Source organism: Pelodiscus sinensis, chromosome 6, assembly GCF_049634645.1.
Source record: "Pelodiscus sinensis isolate JC-2024 chromosome 6, ASM4963464v1, whole genome shotgun sequence".
Taxonomy (NCBI): Eukaryota; Metazoa; Chordata; order Testudines; family Trionychidae; genus Pelodiscus; species Pelodiscus sinensis.
This window is the reverse complement of record NC_134716.1, coordinates 110,008,293-110,035,529: the sequence shown is the minus strand read 5'-3', so window position 1 is coordinate 110,035,529 and position 27,237 is coordinate 110,008,293. Positions and strand designations below refer to the sequence as shown.

At 39.4% G+C, this 27,237-nt stretch overlaps 1 protein-coding gene across 12 annotated transcripts in view; it reads left to right on the top strand.

The window, feature by feature from the left end:
• The window catches only part of NEDD4L (NEDD4 like E3 ubiquitin protein ligase), a 296,429-nt gene extending 273,330 nt beyond the window's left edge, over positions 1–23,099 (top strand). For all 12 annotated transcript variants that reach the window (XM_075932622.1, XM_006116559.4, XM_006116558.4 and 9 more), the window contains 8 exons: positions 323–418; positions 6,760–6,833; positions 10,470–10,530; positions 11,367–11,426; positions 11,956–12,063; positions 14,162–14,258; positions 14,846–14,918; positions 17,176–23,099. In XM_075932622.1, the coding sequence (XP_075788737.1) occupies positions 323–418; positions 6,760–6,833; positions 10,470–10,530; positions 11,367–11,426; positions 11,956–12,063; positions 14,162–14,258; positions 14,846–14,918; positions 17,176–17,278 (672 nt within the window). In that variant the 3' untranslated portion in view covers positions 17,279–23,099. The remainder of the gene's footprint in view (positions 1–322; positions 419–6,759; positions 6,834–10,469; positions 10,531–11,366; positions 11,427–11,955; positions 12,064–14,161; positions 14,259–14,845; positions 14,919–17,175) is intronic.
• Positions 23,100–27,237: the final 4,138 nt, after the last annotated feature.

Below are 27,237 nucleotides of genomic sequence, written 5' to 3'. Positions count from 1 at the left end.
TGAGATGACACTATTGGGCTATTACTGACCATCGTAATTTGATTCATTTTTGACTAAGTTATACTGTCATGAGTGTGACCACAGAAAATACAGTATTCAGGAATCATTTAAATTAATAATGCAGCTGATTTCCATGTTATAGCTATAGCAAAATTAAATCCGATAAGAAATATGAGAAATTGCAATCCATTTTAATTATTTCTAGCGCTCTAAATCAGTGTATTCGTTTTAATGCTATAGATTATAGTATGTAATGTCAAGTATATGATAACGTGTGCATTTTTCAAAGAGTGCTTAATGGTAACCTGTTCTGTTACTGCAGGATAGTGAATATTACAATTCTCTGAAATGGATCCTGGAAAATGACCCTACGGAGCTGGATCTCATGTTTTGCATAGATGAGGAAAACTTTGGACAGGTGTGTATTGGTTAAAAAAGAAAACAAAGCTTCAAGCTTATCTTTCCTTCTTTCCTTGTCAGTTACTACCAAACATTTACAAGTTCTGGGCAGTATTTGTGGTTTGGGAACTTAATCAGAACTTTTAACTCTGAATGGTCAGTACTGCCAACAGCCATGCAGGGTTCAGATCCTGGTCCTCTTTCTCCAGGGGTCAGCTAAGACTATGGTTAAGTCTAGTGGTCAAAAGGTCACTACACAGAAATACTCTGGGAGATGAACTGTGGGCATATTTGCTGCAGAAAGCAGACAGCATGGCAAATAGTGGTGTGCACAAACTTCTCTAACTTTTTTCCAGCTGGAAAAGTGTTTCAGCTTTCAACCTCTGGGTGAGAGAGTGGATGTTTTAATGCAGACATTCATCTCTGTGATGCGACTACCAGTTAAGGTGCCAAGTGATTATGGGGTTTGCTTCTTTTTTTAATTATATAGGAACTATTGAAAGTAAACTAGATCAATAACCAGCTTATTATTGTGGGAGCTGGTAGCAAACACTATTTTTACGTTTCCTAACACTCTCCATTATAAAAGATTCTTGTGACACTTTTTAGGAACCCTTGCACCATCTCTGTTAGCATCAGGCCTTTGATATTTAGCAGGAGGACCCATCCTAAGGTTCCCAAAGTGCCTTTTCTTTGACTCATGAAATTCTGTTCAGCTTTTGCTTAGAAACTCTTAAATTGTAACTCTAATAGATGTTGAAGATATGAGCCATCCAGGGTAATAGTGGGCAACTAGTTCAACTTTTGCTTAGAAACTCTTATTTCCTGCTTGTGATTTCCTTTTTCCAGGAAAACTTTGGCAGCCTACCAGAGTAACTAAGTACCCCAAATGTTGTAAAGCAGTGGTCCCCAAACTTTTCACAGTCGCATATTACCCCTGTCTGCAGTCAGTTCAACCCCCTCTGGCCCACTCCCTCAATGGAGCTCGGGGGAGGTGTGAACAAGAGTAAGGGACCAAGGCTGGGGCTGCAGAGAATGAAGCCACACTCAGGGATTGAGGTTGGTACCAAGAGTGGAGCCGTGGCCAGTGACCAAGGTTGGGGGTGGCACTGGTGACAGTGTCATGGTGGGGCCTGCAGCCAGGTGCCGAGCTGTAACCAAAAGCCAGAGCTGTGGCTGAGGACAGAACGGGGATGGGTAGTGCTTCCTCTCTGCCACGCCCCACAGTGTTCCTCCATGAGGGCACACCCCACAGTTTAGGGGGCTGCTGTTCTAAGGTTTGGTCTGCACCACTGCCAAGGCAGCACAGGCTAATTGGGAGCACCTGCAACCTAACTGCAGTTGTGCCATGGAGAGGGGGTGAGAGCTGGGGCTGGATTCCCTTCCCCCAAATGCAGCACACTGTGCTAGTGGCACATGGAGCAGGAACGGCAGCAGGCTTCCCTACTTCTGAAATCCTCCCCCATGCACACTCAGGCTAGCACCTGGCCCTTGCAGCCTCTTCTTTCCTCCTCTTCCTGGGGGTACCACAAAGGCCAGAACTTCCCCGTTTCCCAGAAGGATGCTGAGGGCTGGGGAGACTAAGTCCAGGGTTCTCCCAGCAACCTTCCAGACCTAGCACCTGAGCCTTGAATCCCATTTATCCTCAAGGAGAGCCACATAAGGCAGGAACTTCCTCAATTCCTGGGGGTAGGAAAAGAGAGATACAGGCCATGCTGGGCATCCATTTCTAACCCTCACATTTCCCCACCTGACTACCATGAGCCTTATCTGAACAGCATTCTACCTTTAAGTGCCTCTCCTGGCACAGTAGATTTGCTCTCGCCATGCCATTTGGGACTGGTGGAGGGGGGATGGCCATGCCTGACTTGCTGCTTGTCATCTCCTTTTCTCCTGTGGTAGAATTGAAAACATTCCCTTTGCTCCAGGTCTAGTACTTTCCCCCTCAACTTTCAGACTGCTAGACTCTCCCCACTAATGCAGAGAAATCCCCACAAGTAGCGGTGGCAGGTGGGGAGTATTTCCAATCTTACTGCCGCAAACTGGGGTTAGGCATGGTAAGAAAAGGCGTTTAAAAAGGGCACTTCTTCCTTCCCTAGGAAGGTACAAGTGGAAGCAGTTAAGTGATGCGTATAGGGCCTGTTGTGGGAATGAGGAATCACAACTCAGTCTGAGACTGAATGAAACTCTCTACTAGACAAAATGCTTGCATCGCCTCTTGCAGCAAGTCAAAGCCTTAAGAAGATATAGAACATGTTAAGTGATACGATGGCCACATTTTCTCTAGTAGCTAATTTCACTGTATTACACTGAAGTGCTCTGGGGAATTAGCATCCTGGAGAATCCCTTGATGTAAGTGATGGAATTAAATCCTTAAGGAAGTTGTGTAGACCAGAGAGGGAGACATCTTTGCTTCCTGAATTTGTTATTGTCCTTGATGTATATTTTTGGGCTATGCATATAGAATAAAAACCAAGAAGCAAAGAACAGTAATAGAATTTCACACATCTGTTACTTCTCCTTTAGTGAACAACGTGGGAAGGATTTTGATAGTTCTTACAATACATGGGGTGGCTATTATAAATATGTAAAGTGCTGGGGAGCTGTCTTTCAAGAACAGAAAATGAAAAACTCTGCTACATTCAGAGCTATAATGGCTCTGAGATATTGTTTGTCATTGTCTTAATGTGATGTAGCTTCTCGTGATGAGAAATAAACAAGCCACAAAATCCATCCACCTCTTCTTGGATGACATTATTTGTGTCTGGGCTCTGAATATCTTTATCCCCTTTGACCAGAAGATTAATGCTATTCTTTTATTTGAGATTTCCTTTGTTGTCTTCTCTGACTGTTAGGTATTGGATAGCAGGGAGACTCTGGGCTCTTTGTGTGTGTCCATTCCATACTGTTGATAGTTTTTATCAAATCTCTTTCCTCAGCACCATTTTACTAGGTACTTACTTTATTATTGTGTCCCCAGTTACTGGGGACTTCTGAAATGAGGATACTGAGAGTGAAGTACAAGGTTGAACCAAATATGGGCTAGATTCACTTTCTGAGTTTTATACCAGCAAAACCAAACTTCAGGGCTACGTCTACATTGGCATCCCTTTCCGGAAAAGGGATGCTAATGTGACGAGTCGGAATTGCAAATCCGCGGAGGATTTAAATATCCCCCGCGGCATTTGCATTTACATGGCTGCCGCTTTTTTCCGGCTTGGGGATAAGCCGGAGAAAAGTGCCAGTCTAGACGCGATTCTCCGGAAAATAAGCCCTTTTCCGGAGGATTTCTTATTCCTACTTGAAAAGGGCTTATTTTCCGGAGAATCGCGTCTAGACTGGCGCTTTTCTCCGGCTTATCCCCAAGCCGGAAAAAAGCGGCAGCCATGTAAATGCAAATGCCACGGAGGATTTTTAAATCCTCCACGGATTTGCAATTCTGAAGTGTCTAATCTGCAACCCTTTTCTGGAAAAGGGGTGCAGTGTAGACACAGCCCAGGATTTAGCAGGGGAGTGTGCCAGGAGCAGAATAGTAGGTTAAATTAAACTAGTGCCATCCTCCTTTGTCTCCCATAAAATGAATCCTGGTTCAAGTTCATAACCTGCACTGCAGGAGAAAATCACTGTAGGTGTAATCACACATTCTGACTAAACACCTAGGCTGTGTCCAGACTCGGGTTTTTTCGGGAAAAGTAGCCTTTTCCCGAAAAAACTTCCCCTGCGTCCAGACTCAAGCCGCGTTCTTTCGAAATTATTTCGAAAGAACGCGGCTTTTCTTTCGATGGCGGTAAACCTCATTTCACGAGGAAGAACGCCTTCTTTCGAAAGTTCCTCTTTCGAAAGAAGGCGTTCTTCAATGTAAAGAGGCCGTCTTCGAAAGAGAGCATCCAGACTCGCTGGGTGCTCTCTTTCGAAAAAGCGGATTTCTCTTTCGAAAGATCCGCCTGCAGTCTAGACGCGATCTTTTGAAAGAGGCTCTTTCGAAAGATGCTTTCGAAAGAGCCTCTTTCGAAAGAAGCCTGCAGTCTAGACATAGCCCTAGAGTCCAGTCCCAATATAATGTGAATTCAGACTCATACTCCAGAGGCTTCTCTCGGGGATGTGTTTGGCTGTTCCTGAGTCTTGTTCAGGAATCTGGAGAGAATAGCCTGAAGACAAAGTATTCATCTTCATAACTTACCTGCTGGTTTTTTCAACTTTGAAGCTGCTGCTAAGGGGCATATATTGTCTGACAACTTTTCTTGTGCTCAATCTGCCATTCCATTCTTTAATTAAGATACCATTCTCTGGCTTATGCAGTGCTCATCCAGAGTAACTTTTGTTGAACTCTTCCTGTCAGTTTTATTTTCTTCAGATCATAGTTTCCATCTCTTTTAGTTTATTGTAAATTTTAACAACGTTCTTGTTTTAAAGGATCTACTGATAAGTGGCAAACAAATACAGTAAAAAGTTTTCAGTTTTATTCCTTTTTCCCCATTTAGGTTGCCTCACTTTCTAGTAGAACTATACAATCATCAGCAACATTCTTTAGAATTCTGTCCTTATGGTTTTTTGTGCTTAATAACAACTCTGCCTGCTTTGTGGTAGCACCTGTTCCAAATCAAAGTGTCTGTGGTTATTATACTGTCTGCTAATTTAAAATTCTTCAAAATACTTGTCTAGCTCTTGAGAGGGCTGTTCCACATTTTGCCAGAAGTAGAACATGTTCATTGTCCAAGTGATTCTTCATATTCTGAGCTAGTGTTCTGATCACTTCCCTCCTGCTAAACCATTCAATATTAGTTAACCGCTAAAGATTTCCTTTGTGGAGGGTGCCTCAGATCTGTATAGAGAGGAATTGTACACTCTGGCTCTGGCAACTCCTGTGGGGAGCTCCCGGAGCTGTTTTCTTCACCTATGGTCCACCAGGGATGATGTGTGTCACCCGTCAGTCATGGGAAATGCGCACTCCCCTCTGCTGTGGAATCTGCAGAAGGGGGATATGGAGCCAAGGAAGTGAGTGACATGACACCCCTTTTGTCCATGGGAAAGGGAAACATTCATGAAAGAAGAAGGAAAGAGAACAATCCAGACTTCAGCGTGGTAGTGGGCAACACCAAACTTGCATTGTAGGACAAGAATGTTTATTAACCTGGATTCATCTTTTCAATTTAATAAGTCAGGAGGTCTCAAAGATTTTTTTTAAGAGAGAATTCAACCAATTCAGTGGTCTTTTAAAATCAAGAGTTAAACCAAAAGCAGCTGTGTCTATATAGAGCCCCCACGCCTGAAGCAGCTGATGTGTAGAGAGTAAAGGTGCCACCTTGATAGCTCCCAATCCTGGTCCCTCCACAGACTGGGTGAGTCCCTACTTAAAGCATGTGTCTTATGCCTAAGGGTACGTCTAGACTACCGCGTTTTGTCGACGGAAGTTTTGTCGACAGATACTGTCAACAAAACTTCCGTTGACAAAGAGCGTCCAGACACATTGAGTTCTGTTGACAAAGCAAGCTGCTTTGTCGACAGAACTCCGTAGTCTGGACGCAATGTTACAGGCAATAACACATTCTGTCGACAGAGTTCTGTCGACAGAAGGTGTTATGCCTCGTAAAATGAGGTATACCAGCGTCGACAAAACTGCTGAGTTCTGTCGACGTTATGTCGACAGAACTCAGTGGTAGTGTAGACGCTGGTATAGTTTTGTCGACAATAGTCCACTTTTGTCGACAAAACTAGGTAGTCTAGACACACCCTAACTGCCATGGCCCCAGGGCTAGTTTTCTGTCACCACTGGAAACTATTCCCTCTACTGCCCAGGGGTTTGCCTTGCCATGCCATGCTGGAGAAATCTTGCACCAGTTAGTTAAGTAGACCTTGTAGTCCCTTGTGTTGCTAGAGTACAAGATGGCCACCATCGCAAGCTTGAGACTCTGTCCAAGGTATTGTGCAGTGGTAATCCAAAAACTGCTTCACTGTCAATCTGTGTTCATGACTCAACAAACGCTTTTTTTCCCTACTGAGCATCATTAATTTAATTCTTTACTAACTTCTTTACTAACTTGAATAGGAAACACAAAATACAATTCTGCTGCCTTGCTTGCCAATGAAATACAGTTCATAATTTCAATATATAAATGACCTAATTTATTGTCTGTCCTAATGATGCCAGCTTTAAATATGAAATATCTTGGCATTCAGTATAAAAGTCTCATTAACTATTTTAGCATATTAGTTACTTTTAAACACATTGAAAACTAGAGAGTTTAGTTCAACAGATACTTATGTAATAACTGTCTTCCAATGAACTTTTAACACACTGCTCAAAGTTAGTAGATCTTAAAGAAATAATTTCATGTTTTGTTTTTGTCTTTTAAAATACAGACATATCAAGTCGATTTGAAACCAAATGGGTCAGAAATCACGGTAACAAATGAAAACAAAAGGGAATATATTGAGTATGTATATACTTTATTGTATTCATTTAAATGTCTAACAATCCATAAGAGCACACTTTTTGGAAGTTAATCTGCTAAGATACTGCAGTCTGGCTGTGTAGTAGAAACACTACTGACAGCTAATCATTAAGTAGAAAAATCCTTTTAACTAATATGGCTTGTCTGAGTATTGGGCTGTGTCCAGACTCAGGGGTTTTTTCGGGAAAAGTAGCCTTTTCCCGAAAAAACTTCCCCTGCGTCCAGACTCAAGCCGCGTTCTTTCGAAATTATTTCGAAAGAACGCGGCTTTTCTTTCGATGGCGGTAAACCTCGTTTCACGAGGAAGAATGCCTTCTTTCGAAAGTTCCTCTTTCGAAAGAAGGCGTTCTTCAATGTAAATAGGGCTTCCTCGAAAGAGAGCATCCAGACTCGCTGGGTGCTCTCTTTCGAAAAAGCGGATTGCTCTTTCGAAAGATCCGCCTGCAGTCTAGACGCGATCTTTCGAAAGAAGCCTGCAGTCTAGACATATCCTTAGTGTTTTGCTGGTTTTAATGTTATCATTTTTAATCACTGTAGAAAGTATAATCAAGACTAACCAGTCCCATGCATGGAATGTATTAAAAACTATCTTGATGTTTTGTCATGTGGTACTTTCAACACTGGATATCTCTCTGTTTTGGTTTTTGCCATTTTTAATGCTAGATTTTAAAAATCAAAATCTCGACCAAAAAGAAAATCCAGATCTATAAACACTGCCATCAGAAGAAGAATTAGATTAGTCTGCCCAATTAAGATATAACTAGTAAGCAAACAGTAAATTAATGTATTAACAAGTGTACATAAACAAAGGGTTTTTTAACTTATGTAGTATTTTATAAGTGTTCAGCATTCAGGTCCTATTTCAGCAAGATGCATGAGATTTAGGCACATATTTAAATAACACACTGAACTGGAACCGGTAAAAGGAAAAGTTGCTACTTTATATTGTTTGCAGTATTCCAGTGCACTTACTGTCTGACTCTCATGGGGAAAACATTAGAAATTCCAATTTCTTCTCTATGTTTATTGATTATTGCTCTGCTGCTGCTACTCTAACATCTACAATACATCTATAAGCCTAGTTGTTTTTACTGATAGAAGGCATGTAATTTTCGTTGTTTTTTCAGATGCACAAAATTAGGTGCCATAAATATTTATTTTATTTGTTGTCAGTACTGAGCAATAAAGAAAAGCTCCTTGAAAATCTAGGCTATGTTTTGAAAGTTTAAGCACCTGAATTCTGCTTGCACAAAGGTATTTTCTGTGTTGACTCACATATTCAAGTTATTCTTAGAGACATCAAATGGGTAGCTTTTACTTGTAAATGTCCTCATTTCCTGGTAGTGCGCTCATTTTATGGAAATAATTGTCATATCTTTAAAAAACCCTTTAATAAAATTCCATGGGGATTTCCCCTTCCCACTCCTCCTGGTCCATAGCAATAATTTGTATTGTACCTTATACTAACAATACTGGATTATTGTTAAATTATGAAAATATAAAGTACAGGCAGTCCCCGGGTTACATACAAGATAGGGACTGTAGGTTTGTTCTTAAGTTGAATTTGTATGCAAGTCGGAACTGGCGTCCAGATTCAGCTGCTGTTGAAACTGATCAGCGGCTGACTACAGGAAGCCGGAGGCAGAGCTGCTCTGCCCCGGGCTTCCTGGAATCAGCCGCTGATCAGTTTCAACAGCGGCTGAATCTGGACGCCTGGGACAGAACAGCTGGGGTGCTGCCGGGTAGTGCGCGTCTCGGCGGTCCCGCCACCCACGTCCTCCGTGGCAAGAAAAGCCTGGTCTGCTGAGGGGGGGCGCACCACCTGCGTCTTCAGCGGCGAGAAAAGCCACTCCGCATCTCCCTGGTCTGCTGGGCGGGGGGCGCTAGCTCCACGTCTCCCTGGTCTGCTGGGGGGAAGCACCCCCCGCGCCGCCGGAGGTGGCGACAGTGGGGGAGGCACCCCGCACTAGCTGCACCCCCCCGTTTGTATCTAGAGGTTCCCCCCCCCATTCGTATCTAGAGGTCCGACTTAAGTTGGATTGATGTAACCCGGGGACTGCCTGTATACCTTGGCTTTCCTCATCATCTTTACCCACAGAAAAATAAAATGTAGAAATCAATAACTGCTCACTAGCTTGCGTGATAGCTTAAATGTAACCCTTAAATGACCCTGAGTTACTTATATGTTCATAATCAAGAGAGTTTGTTTGTGAATGTAGGGAAGGAATGAAGAAGGAATTGAAAGTTTAAAGTATTATTCAAAAAGACACAATGTTAATGCAGAAGGGATTTAGTTTTGTAATAAAAGTAGCATAAATGCTTGAGTTTCTATACACCTTGTTTTGGTATGGATTGTTTAAATATAGTACTTACTATTGTTTGCAGACTATTTTAAATCATTTTACAGCTGTCCTGTCCTAAGAGATAATGTAGATCAGCGAGCTGATTAAGTTTAAAAAAACCTCTTCCCAAAAACTGCATTCCTTGTTTTATCGCAGGTGGATATATCAGTGCTATTGTGTGTGAATTTCTTTGTTAATTCACTTAATCTATAGAAAACTCTTAAAAATTCCAAACACTTATTTTGTTGGTCCTAATCACACTTAGATGAATTCTGTTTTGATAAATTATTTGATTCTTCCTAAATACTCAACACTGAAATGTTCTAGAGTAATAATCCATGAGTATAATGGATTACAATACCTTCTCTTTTGACTAGTCATATAGTAAAATGCAATAGTAATTTTTATAATGGCACTACAATAAGCAATCATAATAGTAATTCAGATTTCAGTCCCAACAAGTTGCGCTAGGAAGTTTCTAGAAGACTTTCAGGCTGTAGGCATAACTTTCAGAAGTTTTGCATTTTAACAGAATTACTGGAGGGTACTACCATCCCAAATTCAATTTACGTGTGGAAAGCAAACAAGATAGGCCCTCAAGTTGATATTTAAATACCTAAATGAGTCAGTAATTTCCATTAATTGGCTTCATTGCGAATGCCTGGGTGTATCAGTGCTTTTGAAAGACAGACAGTTTAGGTGCCTTAAAAAAATAAGTGTGCCTGTGTGGGAGGGATAAATAAGAATCTAGGGCCCTACTTTTTAAAAACCTTAGTCTGAGTTTTCTAGGTTATTTCAGCCAGAGATCAAGCTGTTTGATCATGTTCTTCTTCAAATAAATTTAATCTCCATAGGAACAAAAAGATTAATTTCATTTAACTTCTGTACTTTTACTGCAAACCTCCTACTGACATGGAAAGGTTGTAACTAAAGAATTTTAAACATCTGTCCAAAGCCATTTTAATGTAAGCGAGTCATTGAAGTGACTTTTTTTGTAATATACTCTGGTGATTTTTCCTCAACCAAATTATTTGTCTTCTCATGGAAATTTGAGCAGTTAATGAAGAGATGCCATATTCATATGCTTAGTAGACATGACAAATCAAGCATATATCGGAGGCATTTTCCCCTTGATTTGCTCTGTTTATTTTATATCAGTATTTGATTAAAGATTACTGAAGCTATAAATGAGAAACTGAAAACATTAGAATAGGTGAGATCTTTAAACATTCTGTTTATATCTTCTAATAAAAGTGTTTTTGTTTATCTGCTGTAGCTTAGTCATCCAATGGAGGTTTGTAAACAGAGTTCAGAAACAAATGAACGCTTTTTTGGAGGTAAGCTTCATTAGTTGTTTTCTGCCAAATAATCTTTTCAATTTATTGTGGTAGAGCAAGATTTTTTTTTCCTACGGATTTGTGAGATATCTAAGTTACGAAGGAAAATCTTGCACGATCAAAAAAATCTACAGTATTTATAAAAAGTTAGTGATATTTTGAAAATGTTTCTATGACTTCTTCCCTGTAACATTCATTTTCTTTTTGAATTTAAAAGGCTGTAAAATTAAGCAAGATGTATTTCTAAATGATGATCCTAATGTTCCCTTTTTACTGAGATCAATATTCCATTCTCAAAACCCTTCTCTTCCTCCCCTAGCAGCAGTGATTACTTCTGAGTCATGCTGCCCTACAACCATGAATCCTGGAACCCAGCGATTCACAGATCCTACCTTTATTCTCCCTTGCGTGTTTCAAATTTAATTGCAGTTCTATCCATTGCTGCACTTTTTTCAGGTTCTGGCTTCTAGAAAATTACAAACATTACCACTGCAGAGCATCCAAGTCCAAGGTGTCAGGCTTCATTCCGTTCCTACCTCCCAATAATTGGCTAAATAGACTAATTTCATGTGTAGTCTTATGGAAACCACAGAATGTCTTAAATTTTAGAAGATGACAAAATTCTACTCATCATAGGCCTGCTCAACTGAAAAAAATCCTTGTCTTAAAAATAAATGCAATCTCCATGCCACGATATAATATTTGCTATCTGGTATGGAAGTGTATGTTAATGCTGAGGAAGTTTGCTCTAAAATTAAGAAATGTCAGTCAAATGAAAACTGGATACAATACATCTATTTTTGAGAAGACATTAGTTTTGTGCTCTTTTTTTTCAGGGATTCACAGAACTCCTTCCTATAGACTTGATTAAAATTTTTGATGAAAATGAGTTGGAGGTTAGTGGTTTTACATTGGTTTGTTTTATAGACAGTAAAGGAGTACTGCACACTTCTCTTAGAAATGCTAGATTCTGGAGTGAATGGTGTTTTGAATGGATTTGAGGGTGCGGGTGGATTTTCTCTCTAATTTATTTGGTCTAATGAATGTGTGTTTTATATAATTATAACCTAGAGTTGAGCGGGGTGCTTTTCATTAAATCAGAGGGGAAAACAAACAAACCTGTTTGCACAGATTGAGCTAGGTCCCTTAAGCATGTGTGTGACTTGCTGATTCATCAAAAATGTGATCCCTGTTCTGTTGAGCATATATAGTAATTACATTCATCTTATAGAGCTGCGCAGATCAGCATTCTCCAGGAACTCTACTAGAGCCAAAAGAGTTTCCTATTGTATTTGTGTGCACTGCATAGCAGTTGAAAAGAAGGAAACAGTGGTGGGAAGGATTAACCCAAAATTGTGTGAATATATTTTTTTCTCTTTGTGTACCATTTTGTATTAACATCTTAATAATTACATCCATACTTAGTTACTAATGTGTGGCCTTGGAGATGTTGATGTTAATGACTGGCGACAACACACAATCTACAAGAATGGTTACTGCCCAAATCATCCAGTCATCCAGTGGTTCTGGAAGGTAAAACAATTTATCCTCTCTTCTGACAATCCTTATATTTCTGAGATGAATGCTGCATGATATGATACTGTAGGTTCTGGTGTGAAGTCTAGATTTTTTTTTCTCCATGAAAATACTGAACAGTTATCTTTTTTACACGCACTGGATAATAAAATAACTACCACTCTGCTTTTATTGGTTGACAGAGTTCAACATAATCATTAATGATCTGGATAGGGGGCGAACAGTAAAGTGGCAAAGTTTGCAGATGATAGAAAATTATTCAAGATAGTTAAATCCAAAGCAGACATCTTGTACTGTCATCCTGTTTAGCAGGCTACCAGGTTTGAATCTGTGTGGTTTTTTATTTATCCTTTTCTGTGCTGCTGTGCCTTCTTGTTTTACTTGAAATTAGTTCTTTCCAATGTTGATGATTATGTTCTCCACATATTTACGTATTGTCATTGTGTGTCTCTGTGATCATTATTTAGTCTAGCTACACTTTCTTAAAAACTTCCTTGACAAGGAGCAGTGCAGTTGCATCAGAAATATGTAAAAAGAAGCTATTTCCTTTTTTCCCCCCTTGATTTGATGTCTCTGCACGTATAGCCCAAAGTTACACTGTGTTTTGTTTATCACCTATAACTTCAGCTCTAATTTGCTATCTGCTGCCAAATCATTGTCTTTTTGTGCTTATTTCTCTCAGCACTGATTCTTCATCCCAAATTAAATCATCCTGAGGTTAACCTTGTAGAGACTTGAGCACTGCAATGTTACTGTTTGCTTTTTTGCAGATATTGTTTTAGGAATGTCTCCTCTTTGATGACCCTCTCTTTCCACTCTCCCAACCTAGTTTCCCTTTCATTTGTTTCTTAAACGTTCGTAGCAGCATAGGAAGCTAACCCATGATACAGGTTTTATTTTACCTGTACAGCAGTTTGCTTGTTCTTTTTGATTCTCAGATCATATTCTTTGCCTCGTTCATTAATTTTTCACTTCAAGATAAATGTGTACTTGCTACATATTGAAGAGCGGTTTTGTCTGACAGGCAGGAGTTTTTATCTTAAATGTGTGAGCACTTGTGCCTAATTGAGAAGAACATAAAACACGACAAATACATCTGGAGTGATATGATTTTCTAGATAAGGAATTTAGATGTGTTTACACATCAGTAAAAGCAATGGGCTCAAGATATATAAATGCCATCCTGCTCTTCATATCCTTTTGGTAGCTAGAATAGCCATAATATATAGGTATAACCCCCTCACCAAAAACAATACCTTAGAAAATAATTTAGTGTATTAAATATATAATTTTTCTGTGTAGTGAATTTAGCACATCCAGTGAAGTGAGTTTAATTAAATTATACCATGAAAGATAGTAGCAAGGAATTACATTATACTGTTTCAAAGAATCTTTGTGGTTTGCTTTTCTGTGACCTGATGTAATTCTCACCCACTTTGAGTGCTGTAGCTGTTTATGTATGTCAATTCTACTTTAAGTGATTGTGCAGACATACATTCCACTGTAGGTGTGTACACCTATGGTGGGATGTAATTGTACGCAATACATCTCCACAGGCATCAGTTACTGTATAGGTAAGCAACTATTTTAACTTATTGTCCTAAAAGGAAAGTCAGCTCATCTAAAATACTTAAGTATATACTCCCCACTGCTGCCAAAGCAGTGGCTACATATCTTCTGTTCTGGCCCAGTGTAGATTAGAAAAAATCTGTTTATCTAAGATTAGAAAAGCTGGTGTCATGCCAGCAATCAACTTCACATTTTAAAATTCTATCTGTCTAATTTCTTGTGTTCCAGTGCGAATTGTTTTTTATTTTTATTTTTTTACAATCCGTCTGGTAACTGCACATACCAATGTTCCCTCTTAACTTCTTTCCATGAACAAAATACATTTTATTATGTGCATCAAGGCATGTGCAGATGTGCACCGCCGATGGAAAGACATGCTGGTGACTATCGATGCTCTGCTAAGCAGCTGGGCGGTATTTGAATCTCTCCTAGAGGGCCACCCAAGCACTCAGTTTTCAGGGAACACTGGCACACACTGCTTTATCGTGTGATACAACCTCCCGTCTGTCTCTGTCTCTGTTGTTAGGCTGTTTTATTGATGGATGCTGAAAAGCGTATCCGGTTATTGCAGTTTGTTACTGGGACATCACGAGTGCCTATGAATGGATTTGCTGAACTTTATGGTAAGTTAAAAAGAGAAGATACATAAGGATGCTTAGCACTAAAATCTCTTTATTTTTGCTCTTAGAAATGTTTGACCAATTCTGAGTAGGATAGCATGCCAACAAGAGAACTTGGGCATGATATAGGGGTAATACAAGATGGAAGTTTTGATTCCAGTATCAACTGAACTGCTCCAAAACACTATGAAGGATTTTTTTCAGGCCATCCAAACTGTGGAGGGCATGTTTTTGTTCTCTTCAGAAATAATCTTCATAGGCTAAAGAATGCATGTGTGCAGTTGCTGCTGTGCAGATTAGAAGGCCACAAGTACATCATTTTTGGAGTGTTAATGTGTACTCATTTGTGCCATTATATGTGTTGCACTTGACATTAGCTATAGAGTGTAATGAGTTTTTATAAATAAAGGGTCAGAGACTTGGCTTCTTTAAATTAGCTTTCATGTCAATGAAGCTACATTAATTATTATAAGTCAAAGATTTAGTCTATAATTTCACAAGTATTTATTTTTTTTTAGTTATAACATTTAAGTAGTCTTTCTAAAATCCAGTGTTTAAACTATATTGGGGGGGATTTACTCTTTGTCCAGGTTCAAATGGTCCTCAGCTGTTTACAATAGAGCAATGGGGAAGTCCTGAAAAATTGCCCAGAGCTCACACATGGTGAGTAATGAAAACATAAAATTAAGGAGTTTATGGATTGTTACACTGCCAAGAAAGGATGGATACTGGTGACCAAATATGACAGGAACATACTGTATCTCAGGATCATGACCTTGTCCTATAGAGGTGAATTTCTATAAAATGGGATAATCTCCTACCTTGTGCATTCATACCACAGTTCTAAACATTCAAGTAGTTTAGGATTAGCTGCTCCCAAACTGCAGCCATCCTGAACCTGGCAAAATTCCAGGAACTAGCTAGCTCAACTTCGGTCTGTTATAAACTGCTTCTCTTAGTTTCCAGAAGGTTCTTTGTTTAATCCTCTCATTCAACACATTAAAGGCTGTTCTATATTAGGGGACTAATGGGTTCAAACTTTTAGTGTAGATGCACAGTTTAAATCATACATACTTTGGGTAAAGGAGTTTCTGTTCTTGGACTGATTCAGTTGTCCCTTAAAAATGGGTGCATTTCTCTTGGGCTATAGTCGCTATGTTTAAATGTACTGGTCCCACAGAAAGGATTCTACTTGAAGGTCTTTTCACTTAATTTCAAGCAATTGCTACTCCTGTACAGCCACTGTTAATTTGGTATCAAATTGGAAGGCACTCATTAGTCTGCAAATTGCCTTAAGCACTTGGCAATTAAAGCAGTGTGCTAATGAGATGGAACTGTCTGCTATTACAGTTTTAATCCCTTCTACTAGAAGACTTTTTTTTTCTATCTCAAATATATCTTTGTCAAAATGGATAATGGCTTAATCCTACAAGGTACCGAGCAGTGGGACCTGATACACCACATCATTTGAAGCTTGTGAGTGCTTTGCTATATTAGTCAGAGCACTCAACACTTTTGATTGAGCCCCAAGTACCGCATTTTTGCCATGTCAGTATTTCCGCCTGAATAGCTTTCTCTTCCACCATAAAAATACTAGTTTAAATTAAACTGAAAAACACCTGTACGTCCTGGCATCCTAAAGCTTGCTCTGTCACTTGAAAGCAATGGTGAGCTTTGAATGCTACAGAATAGTGCATGGGACTCTATTTAAAGTGAACGAGAGTTTGTACAGGGGGGTCAGTACTTCTGAGTGGCATGAGAAAAAGAAGAAAAGTTCTTAGCATTAGAAGTTCATTACTACTCCCGCCCTTATTTCATATGCCTGGCAGAATTATTGCCCCTTCCTCTTACTGAGTAACTAATGAATGGAAACAGATACATGACTTGGGAAAGAGGGACTGGCAATTGTACAAATACAGCTTTCACTTTTAGTGCTAAAATCTACTTGAGAAATCTTGTTCCCTCCCTCCCTCTCTCCCTCAACCAGTACTACTCTGGCAGGAAGCTCTTACTCTCATCCCCACAGGCCTGGGTTTGGTTTCAGTGAATGACTTTTATTCTCTTCCTTGAAATGTGCATAGAAGGAGCTCTGTAAAAATGTGTGCGCCAACAAAGCGCAATCACAGAAAAACACTGTGCACAGAAGCAGCTGGCTCCAGGAGACTCCATATGCTCCTGACTTGTTAGACAATTCACTGAAAAGCTGAGACCTCAGCCCAGTTGACTTAATTTAAGTTAGCCAGACGCATCCATAAAACTCAGACGACAGGCACTGAGAATCGTGAAGCAAACAAAGAACCAAAATAATTAATTATTGTGAATGTTTTCCATGCATGGAAGCTCTGTAAAATAAATAGGGCTTAAATTCTTTGGTGTTCTATAGATAATATAACTTGCAGCATTTAATAGTAATCAGCTTTCCATACAGAACACTATAGCAGGCAACTGAACTTCCTATAGATCACAGTTTTAGTTACCGATTAAATATTGAGGATGTTCTCAAAGAGCCTTCCCTCTCTGTTGTTGTTGTTGCTGTTGCCACTCCTGGAGGGAAAATGAGCATCTAACCTTTAAATTCAATGCATCTCTACTGAGTCTTTGGAACTGATACAGCTCTGTATGAAGCCTGGCTTCCTATAGAAAGAGAGGATTTAAAATACATTATTTTTTCTCTTCCAAGTGTATTTGAACAGTTTTCCAGTCTAAGGTCTGAATGGGAACAAAGAGCTGGTTATCTATGTAACCAGAAGCACAAGAGCTTTAGCGGGGGAAAGGAAATTACGTAGATGGCTCCATTTGAGACATCAGGCATGTGTGATCCTATTAAGGCCTCCAAATTATTTGACCTCAGTATAGTTTTCACATTTTTTATACACTGTAAATTGATTGTCAAATGATACTTCCCCTCCTTCAATTTCAGCTTTAATCGCCTTGACTTACCTCCTTATGAAACTTTTGAAGATTTACGAGAGAAGCTTCTTATGGCAGTTGAAAATGCTCAAGGATTTGAAGGAGTGGATTAAAACAGCTACTTTTTTTTCCATCGAGCAAGTTCTGCTTGAACTGTTGAATTTGCCTAATGGACATAACCAGTGACAATGGCAGAACTGTTGCACAATCTTGGTTCATGGAGCAAACTCTTCTACAGTGCAGTTGCCTAAATTCAGAAATTTGAACTACAACCTGTGGATAACACTTGATGTTTCCACAGTAAATCACCAACTGGTTGACGTGTACTCTAATTACATTTCAGCAGGACTTGTTCTATTTATGTTGTGCCTCTGTAGGCAAAGCCCTTAATAAATATTTTACATACTTTCTATTGACAATGAATGGAATTAATCACTTTACAGGTATAGTATTACAACTCATGTTTACTTTTTTAATGATTTAGACATTTTTCAGATTTTATTTAATCAAAATTAAAAATGCCATGTTCTAGGAAAAATTTTCATTTTTCCTATCTGAATTTCATACCAGCCTTGACACCAGTGGCATTTTTAATTTCAAAATACATTTTGAGCCTTGTGTCCCCAACCTATCAGAAAAGCTGGAATAACCAATGTGAGAAATTTTCTGCAGATGGAATATATTAATGGCAATTCTAAAAGCTTTTAGGTGAACACATTAATATTTTCTGTATCCAGAAGAAATAGTACAGATTGGATGTTACATTTTTGTATAAATCAATAGAAGAATTACAAGCTGAGAGAGGATCATAACATAACATGCCAAATCTCACAGTCAATAAAGAAATCACCTCATTATTTCTTGGTAATATTTATGTGTACTATAAAACATTTTGGGATAGGGTTGGCATTATCATTATAGGAAAAAATGCTTAACCCTATCATTAACTTTGTACAGTGAGTCTTTACTATTCTTTCCTCTTTCCTATTTTCAATGGAGGCATTTTGAATGAAACCTGGCACTGCTTGATTTGGAACTGTGGAAACCAGATCTATTTTGTTTCCTATTTGTATGCATTTGCTAATGATACCTAAATAACAGGGTTTTTTGTTTTTGTTTTGTTTCTAACTGCACCAACTCTAAAGGCACTTTATGTAACACATGGAGGTCATATCTTTATCATAAACATTAATGTGATTATATTCCTTCTCACTGCACTTGTCTTTCAGGTGCAATATCTATCAATTGTGAATTTGGCTGCTGCTGTATAAAAAACAGATGTAGAGCTGGGCCTGCAGACATGTTCTCACCAATTGGTTTTGTGATTTTTTTTTTATTCAATCACAAAGATTTATTTAATATATACAGTTGCCTAATCAATTTTGTTACCTATGACATGTTGCATGCTTAAACTATAACACCGGAGTTATATCTGTTGTGTGATCAATTAAAGGCGAAAAAGATTTTGCATTTGATCCACTGAAGTTAAATGGTTAAACACAGCAGTAGGGTTAGGTTTGTGGGTATGCATTCAGCAATTTAATTATGTTCAGATTTGTGAGGTTTTTGTCCACGTATGTAACACACTTTGTTTTTGTTTTTTTCCCTAAGAACCCGACTAACACTTATTCACAAGCAAAATGACAGGGTGCAAGAAAAAACTGAAACCATTTCACCCCTTATTGCCAAGAACTGAGCTTTTTTTTTTTCTTCTTCTTTGCACATGCAATCCGCTGCCAGCAATGCGTGAGGCAGCAGTTGCTGGCAGGGAGTTCAATAAGTATTAACTCCAAAGCAGGAAAGCTAATTTAGCAAAACTTATTGAAGCTAATAACTTTCAGCAAATGCTAATTTGTCAGACTTTGCTGGACTTGGGATGCAGCCTTGGTTTGCTTGCAAAAGTTAAGAGTCAGTAGGTGCATGAAGAAGTTTTGAACCTTCTATTCTGAATGTAGATTAAAGTTAATTCCCTTTCTATATTAATTTTATTTTCAGACATTCCTTTTTTTCCATCTGCTTAGCTGAAAATCTAGACATGAGAATGAAATGGGCTGAATCTGAATAGATGTAAAACGTTATACTGATAGTCTCTTATGCTTTTAGAGAGAGGGATCTGATCTTTCTAATGTATATCTACATGCCAAACTTTTGTAACTAGAACAGGGAATTACCTTTAAAAATGTCATTTTCCAAGTTTCGTTTTCTTTTTCAAAACAATGTCTTAATAGAAAGAGGGTTTTTTGTATGTTTGGAGGCAACATTTTGCTTCAGTGCCATGTCACAGAAACTTATTCTAAGGACACTTAAGAGTTCTTGCTATAGACTTGAAATATAAACTAACGCTTATGTAATAAGGGAGTCTAGTAGATAGGTTGGAGGAACTGGGAGTATGGAGACTTGGGTTCCCAGCTCTGCCATCACTCTCACTGACTCCTTGATTGAGTCATTTAAATTTGATGCTTGTTTTCCCATCTGCAAAATGGCTTCAGATGTGTGTAAAATTCTGAAAATCCTTCAGATAAAAGGTTCAGTGTAACTTCAAAAGATTAAATAATGGAGCATAACATTTTAAAATTAGGAAAACGTCTTTTCAGATTCACTTACTCATAAACTAACAATAGAAACTCTAAAAGATTTCAGTATACCTTACTGTATTGAGGTAAATTCCTGTAAAGGAGAAACCCCATGTTTTTATCATTGAAAGTACCCATTGTTGGAAAGTAAGTACAGAAAATGTTTCTCAAAAAATATCTTCCAGTCGCTTAAATTCTCTGGCCTCTAAACTTTACTGTAGAAGTGAGTCTTTCTCTTTTCATCAGGGCAAGTTAGAGATTCCAAACTTGATAATCCTGGCTAAAGGTAAATTTATAATGTGAAAAGTAAATTGTTCAGCCTGATCCCATCAATGCTCAAAGCCTTCTGTCTTGCATTTTAGCTTTCATTCATATTGGCTATAGCTAACAGGCAGCTCCTGAGCAGTGCAATCCTTGGCCTACTCAAGTGGATTTTAGCCACTAGTGAAGCTATATCGATGTAGCTGCACTGGTGCACACTCGTAGTGTAAATGCACTGCACTAGTGTAAAGCAGATGTTGTACTAAGGTAGCTTACCCCACTGGCTAAAAACCCTATTGTAGAAATGCTCCTTGTTTCAGCCAAAAGGCCGTCATGACCTGTGGAATCTATTCTTAAACCCAGGGAATTTTCTTTAGTTTTGCAAATGACTTGTGTGAGGTCCAGGCACATAGTGTGTGCTTCTGCAAAACAGCACATATAAGGGAGTTTGATTCAATTCTGCAGATTATTTTGTAACTAAGAAGTGTATATGTTGAAACTGTTTTTGTGTTGCCTATTACAATATAAAGTAGATTTCTAGGAATTTCTCTTTATATACACTGAACATCTTAGATGTTCTCCTGGAATTCCTGGCATTGTATTTGAGGGATTCTTTCTAGGGAAAGGTGGCTAAATGTCTCTTATTTATTAAATCTTAATGAGGCAATTGCTCTATTTGGACTTGTGTTCTAACTTGATGCCTTCATTTAATATTCAAATACACATTCATTTACCCTGACTATGTATGGATAGTTCACCCTAGGGATGTGAACGACTAGTTTCCTAGTCACTCTCTCCCCTCCACACACTTTGCTACCTCTATCAGAAAGAGGCAGCAAGGGGGGGGGGGGGGGGGCAGAAGAGGAGGGAGTGCTTCAAAGTGGCAGCACGGCCTGGGGCCAGACCCTGGGCTCAACGCAGCGCTGCCTCTTTGAAATGCCACATGCAGCCCAGGGCCAGCTGGGAAGCCTGGGCTGCACGCAGAATTGTCCAAGTGGCAACACTGCATGGAGCCCGGAGTCAGCTGGGGACTCCCCGCTGATCCTCGGCTCTATGCGGTGCTGCCACTTTGAAAGGCTACAGGGAGCATGGGGCCAGCGGGGAACTGCTCAAGTCCCCCTCTGGCCCCATGCTCCCCACAGTGCTTTCGCCTTGAAGTGTAGCAACAGCCCTGCTACACTTCAAAGGCAGAAGCACCTTTATCAAGTAATCGAATAATCAATGCAAATTGCATCGACTATTCAATTAGCGAAATAATTGAAATTTTACATCCCCAGTTTACCCCTTAATTACAACACTGATACAAATTCTACAAAAGTATTTTTAAAAAACATTTGTTCCGGCCAAATTATTGTCATTTCTTGCTCACATCAGGTCATATCTGGCTTTCTCATAAGGCAGGTCAGTAACATACTATAATTCCAGCATTTATTCCTAGTTGATTGGAACTCATTACGATAGGACTTAATATTGGCTATAGCTTCCTGAAAGTTGCTTCCTTTTGTCTTGCTGGTGAAGTTAACCAAGCAAAACCAAATTTATTATTTGACTTTTATTTTAAAAACTCTCTTCATAGAGGAGATGCTCCTATTCTGATTTCTCATAGAGGGAGGGCAAGCTACGTTCTGTCTTGTAATATTTTCTGATAAACCAGCAGAGGATGCTGCTCTACAGACTAATCAGTGCTGCTCCCGCCCCCCCCACTCCCCCCCCCCCCCCATCTCAACTACCCCAAAAGAAATCCAGTACCTCTGTTACGTGATTAGCCTTTGCTGCCTGGTGATCGAGACTGCAGAGTTCGGTATTATACTTGCAAATCTCACTTATGAGAGATTGAATCTGTTCAGATACTTTGAGTGAAACCTTGGCCTTGAATAGCAAAACTGCTACTGGCTTCAGTGGGGCCTGGAATTTACCCTTTGTGTTCTGGAATTTATAACTGAGAGGAGTAAGTGACCCATTTGAGCCACTTTTTACACACCCACACCCCCACACCCACCCATCCGATGATATACAAAACTGAAATTTTAATGTGTCAGAGAAAAAGAAAAAAACCTTTGTAATTACCAGAGTGGATATTTTACAAGCATGAGGGTGTTTTAATATAAAAAATATTTCCCTTTCCTTGTATGTAATTTGGAAAAGGTGTCTCTTCCAACATCAGTAAGATGTTGCACTAGAAAGCAATGCATGTTTGAAATGCATGGGAAAATTGTTTTGCTAATACTGGAATCTAACTCATATTAATGTTAAATATCCCTCAGGTATGTCATACTGCACACACAACTTTTCATTCATATCACTACCACAAACCATATTGAATCACATGCCTCAGGTTTTTTTATGCCATCTGGATTTTCCTATGTTGCTTTTTCATTTTGAATGTCTTGTCTTCCTATTTCAATTAACACCAATGTAGCTTTTGTTCTTTTTCACCACTATATATATATACATATAAATACAGCGTGTACCCACATAAAGCAGTACATATATGTATTGCACTTTTAAACTTTAATCAATTCTGTGTTCAGGATTGGCTTCTAAAAAAGACTGTGGGCAGTTTGTCTCCAGTGCGGCTTTAACAAGTATTAGTGTCTACATCATGATTCTCAGAACTCAAATAAAACTGCTAGAAGGTGATGTTGCTATGTTTTGTGTTTGTAAACTTATGACCTTTATTCAAATTTAAACCTGAAATGACTACTTCCAAAGGTGAAAAACAGTTTCAAACATTCCATATGAAATTCACAATCTTTCGTAACTTTTTATTGTAAAACCACCTCAAAATATGAGGCTATTTAAAATACTAAACTACTTTACAATTGATTAAAAAAATGAAAACTACTTTAAATACTCATTTTTCACAATCAAAATAGCTTTAAAGTATGGTTGGATTTGATACACAATGGGAAATGTTTTTTTGTTTAAGGACAAAATCATTTTTTCCATTTTATTTTCTTAAGAGAAGTGAAGGAAATTGTAGTTTGTTTTCCTGACAGCAAAAGATCAATGTGACAAAATGAAGTTGTTGTAATGAAATGATGCAACTTGTTAAATATTTAATAAAGAATTATGGAAGCTGGAACATTTTATACTTCAATACATGGTCGTCTAATTGAAAATCTGTTGTATTATGTTAAAAGGGTTATGACTTCCAGCTAAGTTCTAGAGGTGAATGCAGGAAAGTAAACACTGGTAATCAGAGCACCTATGTACAATTTTTATCTGAAGCATTATCACCATCCAGGTATTGCACCTCTTTCCTTGATAATTTCTACTTGACAGTTATTGGCTTCCACTTTTTTGGTAAGTTGTGCACATGATATACTGTTTAAGAGATTCTTTTGAAAGAATGGCATGGGATTAAAAACAGAACTTACTTCCCCTCCCCGCTCCCCGGCACACATCTCCCTACCCCTAACTCATGAACCATTGTTAAACTTTTTTAGTATCAGATACAAGGTTCAAAGTGAGCCCTTTTGTTTTTATATTGTTAAACTTTCAAAAGTGTACTTCTAAACTTTATTTTATGATTCAACATATCTACAGCAAGTATATATTTTAAACCCTGCATCTGTGAACAGTCTTTACAGATCTTCTTCCCACTGTAGCTATTAAAATATAGGTTTTCAATCGTGATACAGAAATGTGAACATTAAATGCAGTTAAGTGTGTTGCTTTTCTCTCATATATTACCAAGTTCCAAAATATCTCTAAAAGAAAGCACAATAACAAACTACTGTATGTACTTTCAATAGAGTATGGTAATTTAACTTAGAACTTGGATTAAAAAGAGAGATATGTTAATCTAACAACCAATCCTATATTAATGTTGTATAGCTCATCTTTTGTACCAGGTGCCACAATTCAAATTCAAAACACAGCAATACTAAACTAAATTTTTGGCCACTATCAGTAGCTTACATGCTGTGCATTACAATTGCCCAACAAGAAATTCAGGACGTTTGGGCAGGGCTGTTTTCTTGTTCTGTTTGTACTGTGCTCAGTGCTTTGGGATTCTAATATGTGACTACAGATGTAAGTGGTTAACTGATAGGCATAATCTTACCAGAAGCCATCTTACCAGCACCTGGAGCGCATGAGGCTGGTAGTGTTTAACCATGTAACTGACTGTTTTTAATTGGTTACACCAGGCGTGCAGAACAGCTTGCCTAGATACAGCCTCTGAGGCTCCAGGCTCCCTTCCCAGCATTGGGGAGCCCATACTGGCACTCCAGTCCCCTCGCCATCCACTGTTGGGGCTAGAGCACACAAAATCTATTAGCCTCCCTTCTCTCCCCTCCCTCTCTCCCAGCTCTGATGTGCAAGGAGAATATGGGGAGTGTCTTTCTTCTCAGTCAGAGGCCACATAAGTGAGGATTTGGGATTTTAGTTGTTTTATTTTTTAATTTCTTTGCTTCTCACTTGTGTGTGGCCCCTGAGTTTTTTGTGGGTCGGCAGCTCTCGACGCAAAAAAGGTTCCCCACCTCTCGGTTACACAGTTACTATTTTTAATTGTTTTTTACGTCCCTATACATGACAAGGACTTCTAGGTGCTCCAGTAATATAAAGAGATATCAGACTCTTGGTTCAAATAAGTCACACTTCTGACTCAGCAGAAGACTTTGGAAATCATGTATCTTCCACAACTGTCAGAATCCCTGTCCCCCAGTAAATGAAAGGGAAATGATTACGTGCTAAGAAAGGAGTGGGAATCTCCAGTCCCCTGTTTAATTTGATGATGCCTGCTGCAAGTCTCTGTGCTGTGGGCCAGAAGCTCTGAGCCTCAGCAATGCTTGAGAGGAGTTTTGGGTTTTTATGCTGCTAGTTGGGAATAGGTGAGTGAGGTGTGTGTTTGCATTTTTACTTGTGTGAGATCCCCAATTGATTTTTTTTCTTGTGTGTCATTGATTGACTTCTGACTTGCTCCCCCCCCCCAAAAAAAAGGTTCCCCTCCCCTGGACATAAATTAATATTTTACTTTATTTAAAATGGAATATGATAAAGGTGAGAGAGTTAAAATGCTTAATCTGTTTAATAATTTCAATAAAACCATTCTCCCTAGCTGCTACACTAACAAAATGGTGTAGGCTTAATTATATCATTAACTGAGTTTCCATTAGCAACTGGTGATCTGCAGAAAGATTTACATTGAGCCAAGTGGTAGATGGGCCAAAAAGTTTGAGAACCATTGACCTGCATTCCTGCAACCGATCAGATGAGCGCCTCCATTTGCAAGTTCTCATCTACTGTCACCTTGGGAAGGTGAGAGAGGGCTGAATTGAGGCAACAGTTTTGTAACTGCTGGGAATGGAATTCTATCCTCTGAAATGGTCTGCAAGCTCTTTCCTCCTTTCCCCCCATCTTTAACTTCTCCTTCTGTTACCTTCTCCTGTTGGATGATAGGGTTCAAATTCAAAGATTCAAAATGATCTGGACAAACTGGAGCAATGGTTTGAGGTAAACAGGATGAAGTTTAATAAGGACAAATGCAAAGTACTCCACTTAGGAAGAAACAATCAGTGTCTCACATACAGAATGGGAAGCGACTGTCTAAGAAGGAGTACTGCAGAAAGGGATGTAGGGGTCAAGAGTAGGACAAAAGCTAAATATGAGTAGGGTTGCCAGATGGCTTCAACAAAAATACCGGACACACTTTCCATTACATCACAATCTACATTGCATCTTATTTAGAAAATACCGGACATTTATATTTTCTCAATTTGTTTCCTGAACAGAAAGCTCAAATACTGGACTGTCCAGTTCAAAACCGGACACCTGGCAACCCTAAATGAGTCAACAGTGTGACTCTGTTGCAAAAAAAGCAAACATGATTCTGGGATGCATTAACAAGAGTGTTGTGAGCAAGACACAAGAAGTAATTCTTCCACTTTACTCTGTGCTGATTAGGCCTCAGCTGGAGTATTGTGTCCAGTTCTGGGCACCACGTTTCAAGAAAGATGTGGAAAAATTTGAGACTGTCCAGAAAAGAGCAACAAAAATGATTAAAGGTCTAGAAAACATGACCTATGAGGAAAGACTGGAAAAAAATGTGGTTTGTTTAGTTTGGAAAGAAAAAGACTGAGAAGGGATATGATAGTACTTTTCAAGTAAAGAAAAGGATGTTATAAGGAGGAGGGAGAAAAATTGTTCTCCTTGGCTTCTGATGATAGGGCAAGAAGCAATGGGCTTAAATTGCAACAAGGGAGGTTTAGGCTGGAAATTAGGAAAAACTTCCTGTGAGGGTGATTAAACACTGGAATAAATTGCTTAGGGTGGCTGTGGAGTCTCCAATACTGGAGATATTTAAGAGCAGGTTGGACAGACATCTATCAGGTATGATCTAGACCAGAGCTGGGCAAAAGGCTGTCATCAGGCCGGATCTGGCTCACAGCAGCTCATGACTCTACCTCTAATGCATTGCCTGTGAGCTGCTGGGGAGGTGCAAGCCCTTTCAAGTGCTGCTATTTAAAGGGCTTCTGCTTTCTAGGTGGCTGCTACCACATTGCCTGGCAGCCACACAGCTGGCACAAGCCCTTTAAATAGTAACAATGAAAAGGGCTTGTGTAACCCACACCTAGTGTGTTCATTGTCCCATGCAGTGGCATTTAGACCACAGCAACAGATAAGAACTAGATATCTCTACAGCATGGGCTGAGAGCTAGTTGGTTTTTAGTTCAAAGGGTAGAGGCTCCTATACTAAGCTCCAGAGGTCCCAGGTTCAAATCACCTGGTGACGGTTACACTTATGCTTGCTGGGTGGCTGCCTGGTCACGTGGTAGCAGTCACCCAACAGGCGCAAGTAGAGTCAGTAGCAGCAATTAAAAGAGCTGCTGGCCCATAGCTGCCCTGCAAATCCCCCTTCCCTCCCCTCCCCCAGCCAATCAAGACCTGGGGACAGGTGCGTGCGAAGTCTCCTCGCCCACCAGGCTTTCAGAGCCCCAGAGGGAACTGCTGGTTGTTCAAAACAGCTGGTGGTTCTCTCTAGGTGCTGCAACCCCTGGTGGGGTGAGGAGGGGGAGAAAGGGGAAGGAGCTAAGATTTAACGTGCTCCCCTACCCCCAGGCAAATCAGGGTTGGTGGGCAGTGAAGTCTCCTGGCTCAGCTCTTCTGCCTGAGGCCCCACCACTTCCAGCATGTCCTGTAACCACTTTAGAAATTCCTGAAGAGGCCCCTTAAAAAAAATTGTCCACCCCTGAAAGATGGTGTTTGGTCCTGCCATGAGGGCAGGGGACTGG